We start from the raw sequence: 16852 nt of genomic DNA on the forward strand, positions 1-16852 counted from the left end.
ATTATTATTATTATTTGATTCGAGGACTTATATACATTTGACAAGGAAGGGAAAGCGAGGAGCAGGCTTGCAATTGCCACTGAAAGGGGCACAAGGTCTGCCTACCCTTCAGAAACGAGGGGACAGAAACATAGAAATGGAAGATAGGAAGAAGAGGAGGAATGAAGAAAGAAAGTGCAAGATGAAAAATCTGAAAGAATAAAGCAGGACACACACAGTGCTGGTCACGCAGAGTAGGTCACTACTAAAGGAGCAGTCTCTGAGATCTTCTCATTTGAGAACAGAAATAAGCTACAAGCGTGAACCGAAGTTAGTTCTAGAAATGTAAGGAGTGCGCGATGAGCCTCATCGGCTCGATACGCACTACCAATGGGGTACAAACATTCGTCCAGTGTCGTACACCGCAGGCCAAGCATAACATAGTCACTCACTGGAGACGTGCACTGTGCAATGAAGCGCCAAGAAGAGAGAAATCGAAATATGCGTTGCCACCACCGATGCACCCTCGCTCGGCCGAGCCGCGCTAACGAGTGATAGGAGTCGCGCTTTCGTTCTTCGTGGCTGCACGCTGCAGGCTCGTTACCGTCGAGCGCCGTTCCCATCTTCACCCTCTCCTCTCGCCGTAGTTACGTGCAGCTGAGTCTAAGCTACACCCGAAAAGCTGAAGGAGAGATGGTCGACACCGATGATCTATCTCTTGTTTATAGCCATTGTGAGTTTTTTTTTGTTGGTGTACTGTATCCTGTTAATCGCTTATGAACGTGTTTGTTTCTACTTTTCCCGTATGACAGAAAAGAACCCGCATCAGTCTTTGTAGTGCCTGCGATAAGCACGCCACGCGAGCGTTTGCTTATTCGTTTCTTCTCTCATCTTGAACTTTTCGTGTTTACCTTTCTTCAGTGATTAGGTGTTCCTTCGTATCAATTTTTTATTTCAATAAAAGAATAAGAAGCAGGAACATAAAGGGAACGAGTGAGGGAATTGACCATTCGTTCTTCTTCATTACTGTTCTTTCTTTCTTTCAGAATAACTGCTTTTCTTCGCGTGATTTTTTTTCTTCAATAATGCCCGATTTTCCTAAATGCACGCAAGTTCACTCTGATCACGCACAAGTACCGTGCGCGTACTTGTTGCACCCGTGCTTGTTAAAATGAAAATGCGGGTCAAGCGCAAGTAACCGCACAAAAGTGTTGCTAGCATCATGTAGTTTTTAGAGTGTATAGCTGACAACTCCGATTGGGCGTCAAATGCGCGATCGAACGATGTGTGAATGTCTGCAAATAGTTTCGCAACTTTGAGTATAAACGCAAACAATAAAATAAATATGGCGCCGCATAAACAAAAGTAATTTAATGAAAAACACGCCGGAGACACAGCGCTCGAAATACCAAGTTTATTTACGAAAACGAGCACAGGTGAGTAAACGTAAAAGTGCATGCCGAGCTGCATATTCGGAGTTTTCGAAACTTGTCCCCACTTGTACATGTGCCGTATGCCAGCGTCAAATCTATAGAATAAGCTTTTAAGAACGTGAAAAAGAAAGTTTTGCCTCGTTCTCAAACTTCCTTCTAAGCTTATCGTGTGGAACGTCCTCGAAAATGTTGTGCCAATCTTGAACTGTTATGACAAGGTGACCTGCATAGAGGACGCGACACTCCAGTCACGTGGGGGTTCATCGATCTGAGTTCAACACGCCACGGATGATGACCACACACCAGGAACAGACAACCCGCCGCAGACACGCGTGTTGTGTTTCTGTGGCTTCGCATCGTAAACGCAGTGACTACACTGACCTCATCAAGCGCGGCGAACCGAGCATCTCATGGAACACGTATGCGGCACACGGCCTTCGTTTTGCCAGTTGCACCGTAACCATGCAGTCTCGCTAGAGGCATAACAATCAAGCGCTCAACCTAGCAAAGAATCAAAAAAACGAATTCTCAAGTCCACTGCGGCAGCAGTGACTGATAGAGGCACAACAGAACTTTGGCGAGCTTTTGAAAGAAATGGACGAGAGGTTGGTTCTCAGCCGCGCAGCAATTCAGACATTTGCCGTTGCACTGTTGCATTGCAGAAATATTATGCAAACCGCCTGTAGAGCTTGCATACGTTCTCTCTTTCTCTTTCGTTGACTGTGTAATGCCAAACGCGCCAGTCAAAGTCGGATCCTTGAATTGGCAGGGAAAACCCTAAAGAATGGCAAGCACTGTCGGCTCATATTATGTATAGCGAAACTGCTCAGTAATGAATTATAAAGTTATGCCACCCACACTAGGCGCTTACCAATATAATAATAATGTTATTAATGGGTGGTTCATAATAATGGTATTATGAACCACCCCTTTCACCTACAACCGTAGGTGATGCCCAGAGGTGAGGTACTTGGCCCGTTGTGAATCTTCGGGCCAAGCACGGTCCATCTAATTATTAGCTACGAGTATACCCATGGTAACAAACAAAACCCTCCTCGCTATAGGATGAAGAACGAAGAAAAGAGCGTACCGCACGAGGGCTGTCTCACAGCTTATTCGAATCTACCCGGATTATCTACGCATACAGAAGCGAAAAAAAAGTGCCGGAAAACAATAATGCCAGAAAAAAAAAAAGCCACAACGCAGCAAGAAGTCAAGCAAAATCCCACGTGGCACACAGTCTGGCGGTACACGCACTTTACGATTCATCAATTGTTTAGCATATTCAGTATCACTCAAGTTTATCAATTGAAGTCATAGCGCTGGATTGATACGGACAAAAAAGACGACAGGGCGTACGCTAACTATCAACTGAATTTTATTTCAGAAAAGCGTGGTATCTATACCAGTCAAACGAGTGGAAATCATCGCACGCGCAACCCAACATTTTCCGAGATAGGCTGTTTTCTTTCTACTTAGAATAATCGACGGAGCGAAAAGAAAGGGCCTATCTGGAATACGTTGGGTTGCGCGTGCGATGATTTCCACTCGTTTGACCGGTATAGTGTTGCAACTTCACGTGTTTTCGAAGTGCGCGCACCTTTTATCGCCTCATCTGGCGATCCTTCAGAGTTCGGACTATCACTACTAACACGTGCTGCTTCCTAACTTCCTGCCACTCGGCTACTTATGAATACGCTCTACACCTTTGAATAAACGTTCATTTTGTTCTACTGACTACGCTGATGCTTCACTGGTCTGGCGTTATTGCGAGCACGCCATGGCTATGCTACAGTGGCGACGAGGATGGACATCGCCCATGCAGTGAAAGTCGACGCTGAACCGGAACCCACACAGAACCGAGAAACCAAGGCCATCATGGCTCACCTACTTCTCGACTTCGAAGAACGCAAAGGTAAGTGGAAGCCGTACCTTATTAAAGTAGAAGCATACTTTGAAGCGAATGCGATTGAAGACTCGACTAAGAAATGAGCATTGCTTGTTGCTGCGTTAAATACGCATACGATCCAAGTGCTGGCAGGGAAGGTGGCTCCGCGCAAGCCAAATGCATTGACGTATGAAGAAGTCGTCGAAGTTTTGAGTGAGCACTACAATCCCAAGAGACACGAAATCACCGAAAGCTACAAGTTCTTCAGTTGTTGTCAAGCGGAGGGCGAGCCTATTAATGAATTCCTGGTAGACATTCGCCGAATAGCTGACAATTGCAATTTCGGCAGTGCTTTGGATCGCATGCTTCAAGATCGCATTGTTTGTGGAATACGGTCAGGTGCATTGCACAAGCAGCTACTGGCAAAGCGGGAATTAACGCTACAAGACGCTGAAGCGATGACCCTTGCAGCTGAGGCTGCGGATAGTGATGTAAAAGAGATGATCGGACCGGCAACGACACCCGTGTTAAAAGTACAGGGGTATCAGAAAGAAACTCTGGTGGATGAGAGGACTGCCGCACGTCAAGAATGCGCAAGGTGCGGTAGTACAAAACATAATGACGCATGTTGCCCCTGGTCTAACGCTCGCTGTTACCGCTGTGGACGACGTGGCCACCTTGCAAGGAAATGTCGAAGTCGCGGGGCTCGAGAACAAGGCACTGCAAGGACGGCCCAAACTAACACCCTCTTGGGGACAGAAACCTCAGCTGACGAGGAACCCGAAGCCGCCTTCATTTGGACTTTGGTATCCCAACGAAAAAGCTGTCTGGAACCGCCGATCCGCCGAACGTTTGCTTGGTGCGGTGTGCAGCTGAGCATGGAAATCGATACCGGGTCGCCCGTTTGTGTCATCCCGCGTGAACTATATTATAAGCACCGTGAGCAATGGCCAAAACTGAAACCGTCCAGTCTCAATTTATCCTGCTACACAGGACGCCTTCCAGTACTTGGGGAGCTTGCGCGCCAGGTTTTTCCTAAAGGAAGGAAGGAAGGAAAAAGTGGAGAAGGAAGGCAGGGAGGTTAACCAGTTTTGCCTAACCGGTTTGCTACCCTACACATGGGAGGGGGATGGGGGGGATGAAAGATGGGGAGAAGAGATAGAGGGCACATAACACGGCACACACATCGTTGGTTACAGTCTGTCACTCTTGTGTGGTACGTGACATCACTGTCACAGTCGCTTGTCCAAGCCCGTATCCTTCATAAATCGAAGTAGTCCCTTCGTCGCCTTCAGCTGCGATGTCTTCAGTCGGCGATATGTGAAAATGGTTGCAACTGACAATGGTCTACTGTCAAGGTGCGCTAGAACGGACGCCATGGACTGTCTCTGAACATTATATTCAGGACAGTCGCACAGAATGTGTTCCAGCGTCTCCTCGCAAAGACAGGCATTGCAGAGAGCGTTGTCGGCCATTCCAATGCGAAACGAGTAAGATTTCGTGAAGGCCACCCCTAGCCATAAGCGATAAAGCAGGGTGGCCTCACTTCGGCGGAGTCCGGTTGGCATACAGAGATGCATCAAGGAGGGCAGGTCGTGTTGATGATCGCTGCGGTTGGTCTGGCTGCTTGGTGTGCACCATAGAGAGAGCGTGATCTCCTGTGCAAGCACTTGAAGTCTGCTGGCTGCGTCGGAACGTGAAAGTGGTATGGCCTCTTCCTGTGTGTCTTCAAGAGCTGTCCGAGCGGCTTTATCGGCGTCTTCATTTCCGATGACGCCGCAGTGACTTGGCAGCCACTGAAACGTCACGTGATGTCCTTTCTCATGTGATGTATGAAGTAGGCATCTAATATCGAATACGAGCTGTTCAGATGGCCCGCGACGCAGAGCTGATAGTACAGATTGTAGGGCTGCCTTTGAGTCGCTGAAAATTGACCATTGTCGAGGTGGTTCCCGATTGACAAAACAAAGTGCAGCTCGAAGAGCAGCTAGTTCCGCAGATGTAGATGTCGTTGGGTGGTCAGTCCTAAAGCTGATGGTAATACCTCTTTCTGGGACGACTGCAGCACCGGACGAACACTGGATGTTTGTGGAACCGTCAGTATAAATATGTGCACTGTCTGCGTACCTCTCGTGCAGAAGAAGCAGAGACAGTTGTTTCAGCACAGGCGACGACAGCTCAGACTTTTTCCCGATTCCTGGCACGTTGAGATGGACTGTGGGGCTGACAAGGCACCAAGGGGGCATCGATGGTTTAGATGCAGCGGTGAAGCCCGAGGGAAGTTTGTCGTTGTACTTGACAATAGTTTTTGAGAATGATGCTTGGTGCCTGTCTGAAGGTAGTGTTGCAAGGTGGTGATAGGGGGCCCGTGCCAAATGTCTGATATGCGTTCTCAGGGTTTCCACCGTGATGTGAGTCTGCATTGGATGGTCCCGAGCAATCGCAATAGTTGCCTCAGTTGACGTGCATCTCGGCAAACCAAGACAAACTCTGAGTGCTTGAGCTTGCGCTGCTTGCAGAACACGAATATTTGTCTTGCAGGTGTTGTTCAGTACAGGTAGACTGTATCTTAAAAAACCGAGAAAGAGAGCTCTGTAGAGTCTCAGCATTGCGTCTACTGACATCCCCCACGTCTTTCCTGTCAGGTATTTAAACAACTGGGAGGTTGCTGTTAGGCGTCGTTTCATGTAAGCCACGTGCGGGCTCCAACAGAGGTCTCGGTCGATAATTACGCCTAGAAATCTGTAGGTTCTGACATAGGAAATGGTCCGCCCGTTGATTGAGATGACATAAGGCGTCATTGGTTTGCGAGTAAACGCCACTAGGGCGCATTTTTCTGGCGATATGCTGAGACCTTGTTCACACAAGTAGCTCGCTGTCAAAGTAGCCGCTCTCTGAAGCCGTGCACGTATCTGAGGACGTGTGACTGCCGAAGTCCAGAGACACATGTCGTCTGCGTATACTGAAAAGGGGTGACAGCGGAGTGTGCGCTGACAGTCTTGGACTGTGCGGGACCAAGCCTCTGCGGTCGCGATTTAATCCAGCGGCTGAACAGCGCAGGTGCTCCAGTGGTTAGTTTTGTAGAGAACTCAGCGGCAACAAATGAATCGAGCGAATCCAGCGTGAACAGCATATTCAATTACTACAATCACGTGTTCTCCGAGGAACTGGGGCTAATCAAGGGTCCTCCAGCCAGCCTGCACATGAAGGAAGGCGCCGTACCCAAGTTCTGCAGGGCCAGACCCATTCCATACGCGCTACGAGAGCGAGTGTCACTCGAACTAGACCGTTTAGTTTCTCTGGGCGTGCTAGCTGTCGCCGGTGGCACACTCTGAATGGGCAACGCCCATAGTCGTAGTGCTTAAGAAAGACGGCGCAGTAAGAATCTGCGGCGATTTCAAGGCCACAGTAAATCCAGCGTGTGCAACTGAGCAATACCCATTGCCAATCATTGAGGATATGTTTGCCCGATTACACGATGGGGACTATTTCAGCAGTCTGGATCTACGGGATGCATACAATCAAGTGGCGCTTGTGGGGATTTGGGGAATTCGACGCGCCATTGCGCGGGCGCATTTCACCCATGTCTGCAATCCTTTTTGCCACGTCGTCCTTGCTCCGAACCAGTTTTGGCGGTGGCGCTCCACTTGCGCTGGTTCGCGGTGAGGGCGGAGCTAGTGACGTCACGGAGCGGCCCCTGGTGGCTACTGCCGTGACGGTAGCGACTCTCTTGCTCCTTGGGACAGCACCCGGTACGTACATGCTTCCTCTCGTCCACCGACACCTTTGTGACTAGGACTGAGCTCACGCACGGTGCCTTTGCCCGTGCGGGGAGCTAAGCCGAAGAACGGGTGCCTAGTGCTCGCGCGAGGTCGTACCACGCCGAGCCGCACTCATCGGAGGCCCAAGCCGAAGGAGATTGCCCGAGCTCTCGCGAGTTGGCCCATCGGTTATCGCGAGAGCAAGTAGCATAGCCGCCGGGACTTTTCCTAGCGGCGCGTCCCAGCTTGAGCCTGTGCTCTCGCAGCGACGTGCTACAGGCGCCCCTAACTGTATTTTCGCCCTTGGTGCGGGACCCCTTTGGTTCCCCGCCGTCCCGGGACTGGGCGCTCGTGCAGTGTTGGGTGCCGTTGGAGACAATAAACGGTTTCCGTCAATTTAGGGCAATACTGTGTTCTTGCGTGCGTCGCTCGGTAGCCCCTCGTGGCCTGAGCTCGCGCGCAGCGGCGCTAGAGGCTGACGGCTGACGCGGCCCTGTGGCTCGCTAAGCTCGAACCCGCGGTGGTCGGTACTCCTGTGAGACCCTAAGACCCCACACTGGCGCCCAACGCGGATTCAAAGGCTCATTAAGCTTTTGTCTGTGCTTAGCCGAGTCAGTACGCCTTTGCATATTGTACTCGCCGCGTTATGTCTGCTAGGCCTAGTGACCTTTGTCATTTGTTAGGTGACTTTTGCCCTTTGTTACCGCGAGCAGACGCCGCGTTGCTCTATAACGGGGCCAGTGCTCCCCTTGAGCAGCGAACTTATGCACCCTCACCTGTCGCAGCCCCCTGTGGGGACGACAACACGAGGCGCTACGTACCAGCTCCCATTGGAGCAGTAGCGTTGTTTGGGAACGGGGCCAGAGCCCTCGCCGAACAGTGCACACCAGCACATTCGTCTGCCACGATTCCCTTCGGAATGCAAGGCAGTGCGATGTCGCAGCGCTCTCGATCGGCTCCCTGTGGAGTTTACGGAGCGCAGCACGGAAACGGGGCCTTAGCCCTCTCCGACGTTTGCCCGCTGGCTGCTCCTCAAATGAGCAGCCAAAACCAGTGGTCTGCCACGGCCCCCTGTGGGGATTACAATGCTGCAGCCACGAATTTCGCTCACTCGTCTCCCTTTGGAGTGCATTCGGTTGTGCCCAGTGGCGCAACCTTCGAGCGCGCACCTGTTTTGTCGACGCTGGCTGCAAGCGGCTTAAGCAATTCACGTATAGCTGCCTCAAGTGGCGGCTGTGAACGACAGCAGGCGCACCCCGCTAGGAGCCGGTTTTGCTCTGGGGCTGGCGGCGCCGCGGCCGGTATCCCTGTGGAAACCGCGCCGCTAATCGAGCTGGACGACTGTTCACCCTTGCTCGGCCACGCCGCTAACGCGCCAACGGTTCCCTTTGGAGCAGGCGCACAGACGCTGTTGCAAAACGCCGCCGAAATGATTCAGTCACTCTCGGGGGCAGTTAAGGCGCTTTCGGCTGTACCGAAATGCGCGCACCCCGCTGTACGGTTGGCAGTCCCGACTTACAGCGGATACGGTGACCTGCTCAGTGCCAGGGATTATTGTGACTCCCTGGTACGCTACCAGATGGCAAATCGTTTGGAGGATCAGGAGGTGCTGGAACGCGTCGTTCCCGTAGCACTTACTGACACGGCGGCTAGGTGGTACCGGCTTTCCGGATACCGTGCAACAACCCTCGAGGAGTTCCGCGTGGCATTCCTGCGCGAATTCCTACCCGCTGACTACCAGAGTAGGATGCGGCGAGAGCTTGAGCTACGTACACAAGCCCCTGACGAGTCGCTTCAGGAGTACGTACGCGCGATGCAAGACCTGTTCTTAGTCGCTGAGCCCAAAGCTTCGAACGAGGAACGCGTCGAACGGGTGATCAGGCAGGCACACCCGACCTTTTCGGCGTACCTGCGCGGCGGCCGCTTCCGAGATTTAGAAGAATTGGCCGCCGAGGCAAAGCGTATTCAAGGCGACATTCTCGCCGCGCGAGCCTATCGCCCACCGCCGCCCGCCAGCGAGGCCCTTGAGCCACGCTGCGCGTGGGGAGGGCCTGTGCCCCTCCCCCAACGGCAACAACCCGGCCAAGCTGCCTTTGCGGCTACAAGCGGGTGTGCATGGGAGCTGAGCGCACGCGCTCTAGATCCCTACGCGTACGGGAGGCGGGCAGCCTGTGCTGCACCACCGCCCGAAATGCATGCGCAGGGACGCACTTCGACCCAACGCATCGCAGATGCGGACGCTCGTGACAACAGGCCCTTTGGTCATGCAGCGAGTCGACCCCGGCAGGGAGCTGAGGCCGCTCCGCCTCAGGAAAGGTACCGCGGCGGAGTGCGCTGTTTTCGCTGCCAACAACGAGGGCATATAGCAAGGGACTGCACCGCGCCCAGGCCTCCTGCGAGGTCGGGAAACGGGAGCGCGGGTCGCTCGTGAAGGCACGAGTGACCGAAACCTTGCTTGTCCCCTCGGCGTACCGAGCAGGTTGTGTTGCTGGGGCGCACGCGCCCTTTATTCCGGTGACCATTGTCGGCCGCGAATTTCCTGCGCTGCTGGACACGGGCGCAAGCGCTTCGTTGTTCGGCGAACAGGTGTTATCCCACTTGCAGAAGCACTCAGTGCGCTTGCGGGATTGCCGAACGACATTCAATCTTGCGAAAGGCGTGGCCCATTCGGCGGGCGCCGCAAGGCTGACTGTCAGGTGGGGAGAGCGAATGAGACGCACGCGTTTCGTTCATCTCCCCGGGCTCAGTGTTCCGGTGATTCTCGGAAGGGACTTTCTCCTTAAAACCGGAATCGTTGTGGACATTGCGAATGGCGGCTATCGCGACGGACCGTTTACGTTGCTAAAGCCGTTCATCAGCCCGCCGGCGTCCGATCTTGCCTGTGCAGATGGGGCGTCGGAAACGTGCCGCGCGCCAAGTTCGGGGGCAAGCCCTCTAGCTGTGCGCTCGCCTGCTAAGATTCCCCTTTGGGAAGGAGAGGCACGGCACGAACCGCGTCGCGCGCAGAATTCGGGGGCAGGCCCCTGCGCTCTGCGCTTGTCGACTCAAAGTCCCCATAGGGATCGAGCGACACGGCACGAAGAGGCACCACATCCTCTGGCCGCCTGTGCGGTTCATTTGGATGATACACAGAAGGCTCGCTTGTCGGCACTGTTATGCCAGCACGAAGAGCTCTTCACCGATCAACCTGGCTGTACCGATTTGGCGAGCCACGCGATCGAAACTGGAGACGCGCTTCCTTTGAAGTGTAACCCCCGGCCCGTCAGCCTGGCCAAGAGGCAGGTGATCGATGGCTTGCTGGACGAGATGCTATCGGCCGACATTATCCGCCGCTCGTACAGCGCCTGGGCGTCTCCAATTGTGTTGGTGCCTAAGAAAGATGGCAGTCATCGCCTGTGCGTAGACTACCGCCGTCTGAACGGAGTGACTCGTAAGGATGCCTATCCGCTCCCCACGATTAACTCCATCGTAGGAACCCTGGGCAGTGCGAGGTACTTTACTACGCTGGATGCCTCCAAAGGTTACCTACAGGTCCGGATGGATCAGCGTGACCGGTGCAAGACCGCGTTCACGTCCCACAGAGGGTTATTTGAGTTTACTCGTATGCCCTTTGGTCTATGCAACGGTCCTGCGACCTTTCAGAGACTCATGGACCGCGTCCTCGGGGAAGCAAAGTGGTCATACTGCATGTGCTACCTCGACGACATCGTGATTTATTCACGAACCTTCGAAGAACACTTGGCCCATGTTGCCGATGTGCTCGAGAGGGTGAGGGCCGCCGGGATGACTTTGAATCCTGCGAAAGCCCAACTAGCGCAAACCCGATTTCAGTTACTGGGTTTTACGCTGGGCGGAGGCTCCATTGAGCCGGACCGGGAGAAACTTCGGGCAATCCTCGATTTCCCCGCGCCCAAGGACGTACGTGGCCTTCGCCGCTTTTTGGGAATGGCCAACTTTTACCGGTCATTCATTCCGTCCTGTGCCCGAGTGCAGGCACCCTTGAGCAAGCTCTTGGGTAAGTCGGCCGCGTGGCAGTGGGGACCTGAGCAGCAGCAGGCCTTTCGCCAACTGTCTAGCGCCATTGCGGAGACAGCGCAGCTCAGACTCCCCGACCTGACCAGACCGTTCGTTGTCCAGACCGACGCGAGCGATCTGGGTTTAGGAGCAGTCCTCCTACAGGAATACGATGGTGTGTTGCAGCCGTTGGCCTTTGCCAGCCGCTCCTTGATTCCGGCTGAGAGGAATTATTCCGTGACCGAGAAGGAGTGCCTCGCTATCGTGTTTGCACTACGTAAGTTCGATGTTTACCTTGATGGGACGAAATTCGTAGTGCAGACGGACCACAGTGCGCTCAGTTGGCTGATGCGGCTCCGTGAGCCTGCGGGCCGGCTGGCGCGCTGGGCTCTCCTGATACAGCATTATGACTTTTCAGTGCAGTATCGAAAGGGGAGCACCAACGTGGTAGCTGACGCGCTATCCCGTGCCCCATTGTACACCAAGAGCATTCCTCCAGGTGTTACAGCCACTGCCGGTGCCTTTGCGCCAGCAAGCGTCGGAGGCGAAACGAGCGCAGTGAGAGGCGAGTCCGCAAGCGGGCAAACCTGTCATTCCGCTCTCCAGGCAAGCAGCGCGCCGCAAAACGAGCGAGTGGGGGAGCTTCTCGAAAGCGAACCCACGCCGCCGTTGGCTGCAGTCCTGAGTGGGGACGAGACCAGACTCCCCTTTGGGAGAATTGGAATCGCATTCAGCAGGCAAGAGCTACTGAAGGATTGACGAAATTCGTAGTGCAGACGGACCACAGTGCGCTCAGTTGGCTGATGCGGCTCCGTGAGCCTGCGGGCCGGCTGGCGCGCTGGGCTCTCCTGATACAGCATTATGACTTTTCAGTGCAGTATCGAAAGGGGAGCACCAACGTGGTAGCTGATGCGCTATCCCGTGCCCCATTGTACACCAAGAGCATTCCTCCAGGTGTTACAGCCACTGCCGGTGCCTTTGCGCCAGCAAGCGTCGGAGGCGAAACGAGCGCAGTGAGAGGCGAGTCCGCAAGCGGGCAAACCTGTCATTCCGCTCTCCAGGCAAGCAGCGCGCCGCAAAACGAGCGAGTGGGGGAGCTTCTCGAAAGCGAACCCACGCCGCCGTTGGCTGCAGTCCTGAGTGGGGACGAGACCAGACTCCCCTTTGGGAGAATTGGAATCGCATTCAGCAGGCAAGAGCTACTGAAGGCCCAGCAAATTGATCCGTTTTGTCGCGGAGTGAGCGACGGTCTCAGGGAGACGGAGCGCCGAGACGCTGCTGGTAGTGCGGCGGGCGCAGGGGGACCGGAACCAGCGTGTGTCGCTGGGTCCCCCGCGGATTCATATTTGCTGGATCACGATGGGCTCCTGCTGAAATACATAGCCACCGATGACGAGGCTGTGGACCCGTTTAAGGTGGTTATCCCCAAGAGTCTGAGAAGCGCACTGTTGCGATCATCTCATGACGAACCCTTGGCCGGTCATTTGAGTGGCTCCAAAGTTTTTGCGAAACTAAGCCAAACTGTGACCTGGCCTGGCATAAAGCGTGACATTTTTCGCTATTGCCGTTCCTGCCATGTCTGTCAAACGGTGAAATCAAGGGGTGGCAAGCCGCCCGGGTTGATGAAACCAATTGACAGTGAGCGTCCGTGGCAAGTGGCCACCTGCGATCTTATGGGGCCTTTCCCCAGGAGTAAGCAGGGGTTCACACACCTGATGGTAGTCGTCGATCATTTTTCGAAGTGGGTGGAGTTGTTTCCGCTTCGAAGGGTGACCGCGCGAGCGGTGCTGGAGAGGCTACAGGAAGTTTTTTGTCGGTTCGGCTTTCCGAAAAGACTAATTACGGACAACGCGTCCTATTTCACTGCTCGGGTGTTTGGTGCTACGTGCCGTTCCCTGGGAATTAATCACTGCACCACGTCGCCCTACCATCCCCAGTCCAATTTGACGGAGAGGGTCAATAGAACCCTCAAACCAATGTTGGCGGCCTTTGCCGTGAGTCAAAAGGATTGGGCAGACCACTTGAGTGAGCTCGCGTTCGCAATCCGAACCGCCGAGAATCGCTCGACTGGTTTCTCTCCCGCTTTCCTCAATTTTGGAAGGGAGCTGGCAAATCCGGTGACCAGTGTCATTCAATGTCAGCTCGGGGATGAGGAGGCGCCGGCAGACTGTTCTGCGTACGCTTCAGCACTTCGGGACAGGCTTTGTCGGGCTCTCTGTAGAGCAAGGCAGAGTTTGACTTCGGCCAGGGCCCAGCAGAAGGCTCAGTACGACCGGAAGCATCGCCATCTTTCATTTAAGGTAGGTGATTTGGTCCTGAAGCGCAACCACGCTCTTAGCGACGCGAGCAAGGGGTTCTCAGCCTCGCTCGCTCCTAAGTGGCTTGGTCCGTACCGAGTAGAGAAAGTTTGGTCTCCGCTCGCGTACTTGCTGAAGGATTCCCCTTCGGGAAAACTCAGCCGTGCCCATATCGCCGACCTGAAAGCCTTTGCGTCGCGGTCCGACGAGCTCGCGCCGGTGCCCAGTGGCACCACGCACAAGCAACAGGGCACACCCGGCGCGAAGGACCGCATTCGGACCACGCACCGGTACAACCTGAGAAAACGGTCACCTGTGTGATATCGCGCCTGACGGCGGACTCTTTCCGCCACCGAAGGCCCTCAGTAATATTGCTTAGCCTCAGTGGGTTAGCTTCTTTGCGGCCAGTGCACGAAAAGAAGCTGGCCCCAGCCCAGCTTTCTGCTAATGTTGTTAGCAGTGTGTTGTAGCATTGTGCATTTTATTTTTATTTTTATTTTTGGGTACGCGTGCTGAGTGTAATTATTGTGTTAATGTTTTAAGTGTACAGTTGTATAGTCCATTTTTTTGTAACTTGTAACTTGTTTTCTTCTGTGTTTTTTTTCTCTCTTCTCGTTTTCGCTTTTTTTTACCTTTTTTTTTCTTTTGCCAAGAAGGGGGTCATGTCGTGTCGTGTGTAATTGGCGTGTCGTGCAGCGCGAGGGGTGACAATGGTCACGTTGCCTCGTTGGTGCGGGGGAGAGGGAAGCTTCGACCCTGGATCGGCGCGGCGTGTTGTGAACAACGGGCGGCATGGCGGACGTTGAGGAGTGATGCGCGGTACCACGAGGAGAACGTGCGTGTGTGTGTGCGTGTGTGTGTGCGGGCGTGCGTGCGTGGAGGCCGTGGCTCGTTGCCGCACTAACTCCATCGGATCGCCGCGGATACCGATGGTGGACGGGACCCTATGACATCACGCCAGGAGCTCGGCTCTCTGCAGTCGCCGACGCCGTGCGAACGCCCTGCAACCGCCGCCGTGGCTGCTCATCCATCCTGCATACGGCGGCGTGGCCAGCTCACCTGGCAGTGTCCTGCCCCGTCCACCTGGAGTTCGGGACCACCACCACCACAAAAGCGGCACTCATCGGGCTCGCCGGCAACTTCGACGGAACAACGGTGAGCCCGTTCCTGCGTTAACGTGGCCTGCAATGAAGCCTACGCTCGCAGCTCCCGCGACTTCGGCCACCGCCCTAGCCACAGAACTATACGCGCCGCGTCCTCTTCGCACCCCTGGACATTGCCCCGCGCTAGCAGCAGACTCTTTTGTGAATATTTCTTCCCCCCTTCGCGGCGTCATTTTCTTGTATTTTAGAGTGTATGAGCTTTTATTTATTATTTTTCCATTATCATTGTATGTATGTTTTTTTTGTACGCATAGTGCTTGCTGGGCTGAGGTAGCAATTAGCTAGTGCATGAAAGGCTCAGTTGTCTTTGGTGCATTAGCCCCTACCAGCTTCTTCGCCAGACTGGTAGGGGGGCAATTAAGGAGAGGAGGATGTGGGGATTTGGGGAATTCGACGCGCCATTGCGCGGGCGCATTTCACCCATGTCTGCAATCCTTTTTGCCACGTCGTCCTTGCTCCGAACCAGTTTTGGCGGTGGCGCTCCACTTGCGCTGGTTCGCGGTGAGGGCGGAGCTAGTGACGTCACGGAGCGGCCCCTGGTGGCTACTGCCGTGACGGTAGCGACTCTCTTGCTCCTTGGGACAGCACCCGGTACGTACATGCTTCCTCTCGTCCACCGACACCTTTGTGACTAGGACTGAGCTCACGCACGGTGCCTTTGCCCGTGCGGGGAGCGCGTACCTCGTGTTGTTCCTATCCCGACGCTAAGCCGAAGAACGGGTGCCTAGTGCTCGCGCGAGGTCGTACCACGCCGAGCCGCACTCATCGGAGGCCCAAGCCGAAGGAGATTGCCCGAGCTCTCGCGAGTTGGCCCATCGGTTATCGCGAGAGCAAGTAGCATAGCCGCCGGGACTTTTCCTAGCGGCGCGTCCCAGCTTGAGCCTGTGCTCTCGCAGCGACGTGCTACAGGCGCCCCTAACTGTATTTTCGCCCTTGGTGCGGGACCCCTTTGGTTCCCCGCCGTCCCGGGACTGGGCGCTCGTGCAGTGTTGGGTGCCGTTGGAGACAATAAACGGTTTCCGTCAATTTAGGGCAATACTGTGTTCTTGCGTGCGTCGCTCGGTAGCCCCTCGTGGCCTGAGCTCGCGCGCAGCGGCGCTAGAGGCTGACGGCTGACGCGGCCCTGTGGCTCGCTAAGCTCGAACCCGCGGTGGTCGGTACTCCTGTGAGACCCTAAGACACCACACGCTAGACGATAACGCGAAGAAATTTTGCGTCATTAATACGCCAAAAGGCCTATTTTGCTACAGTCGACTTCCTTTCGGTATAGCCTCTGCGCCCGCGATATTCCAAAGAAAAATGGATGAGGTATTGGCTGGCCTTCCAGGAGCACAGGCTTATCTTGACGATGTGCTCATTTCCGAAAAAGCGAGTGACGGCGGCGAAAGGCTTAAAAACGTCTTAGAGCGCTTCCGAGAGCGCGGTGTCAAGCTAAGGTTCGATAAATGCAACTTGCGCAGCCCTGCAGTAACTTATCTTGGCCATCGGATCGATCGTGATGGGCTTCATCCGACCGAGAAACACCTTGACGCTATCATGAAGGCACCGAGCCCCTGTAATGTCAGCGAGCTACGTTCATTTTTGGGTATGATTACTTTTTACGCGAGGTTTCTGCCGAACATGTCAACCACACTTGGCCCATTGTATCAACTGCTTGAAAGGAACGCACGTTGGCAATGGAAACAGCCGCAAGAGCTCGCGTTTGATCTTGCCAAGCAAGGCCTTAAAACAGCCAAGGTTCTAGTTCATTTCGACCCTTCGAAGAAACTTAAACTTGAATGTGACGCGTCTCCGTACGGTGTGGGAGCTGCCTTGTTTCGCACGTCCGGTAACGTTCACCTGCTGCACCTGCTAAACTTTAGCGTGCAGTCGCAGCTGTTATACACGTGAAGCAATAGGCAAGTGCGAAGTTCCTTTTAAAGACGCACGGGGGGCGATGTACACTTTATAGCATGACAATGATGTATTTTGTAAGCTACTCCAACAGCAGATGGGACGAATTCCTTGGAATGACGTCTCGGGCAAAGCCCTGCGCCCTTAAGGGTTTGCTACCATGCACCCTATTCAACTACATGAATTCGCTCTATTAATTCACGACATGTAAATATAATCACTCCGACGGCATGGTTCTTGAACTGTATTTACACCGCCAACATAAACAGCAGATTTCGCGCAGCTTGCCGCTTGATAACGTGTGCGGACCTGTTCTTCCGCGCAGACTCTGAAGGTGACGGCGTGTGTGCCTGCATTTCGAAGCCCGCACAACAGGCGATGCTGTACAGCAGATGAGGACAACGTTGTGCGCATCGCAAAGAAG

At 54.2% G+C, this 16852-nt stretch overlaps 2 protein-coding genes across 3 annotated transcripts in view; both read left to right on the forward strand.

The window, feature by feature from the left end:
- Positions 1–3203: 3203 nt before the first annotated feature.
- LOC126541708 (uncharacterized) overlaps positions 3204–16852 on the forward strand; it is a 66287-nt gene continuing 52638 nt past the window's right edge. For both annotated transcript variants that reach the window (XM_072286460.1, XM_072286461.1), the window contains exon 1: positions 3204–3327. In XM_072286460.1, the coding sequence (XP_072142561.1) occupies positions 3219–3327 (109 nt within the window). In that variant the 5' untranslated portion in view covers positions 3204–3218. The remainder of the gene's footprint in view (positions 3328–16852) is intronic.
- The window catches only part of LOC140216084 (uncharacterized), a 34932-nt gene continuing 26047 nt past the window's right edge, over positions 7968–16852 (forward strand). Inside the window, exon 1 of the mRNA XM_072286377.1 lies at positions 7968–9377. Within this exon, the coding sequence (XP_072142478.1) occupies positions 7981–9377 (1397 nt within the window). The 5' untranslated portion in view covers positions 7968–7980. The remainder of the gene's footprint in view (positions 9378–16852) is intronic.

Source organism: Dermacentor andersoni, chromosome 2 (genome assembly GCF_023375885.2).
Source record: "Dermacentor andersoni chromosome 2, qqDerAnde1_hic_scaffold, whole genome shotgun sequence".
In the NCBI taxonomy this organism is placed as follows: domain Eukaryota; kingdom Metazoa; phylum Arthropoda; class Arachnida; order Ixodida; family Ixodidae; genus Dermacentor; species Dermacentor andersoni.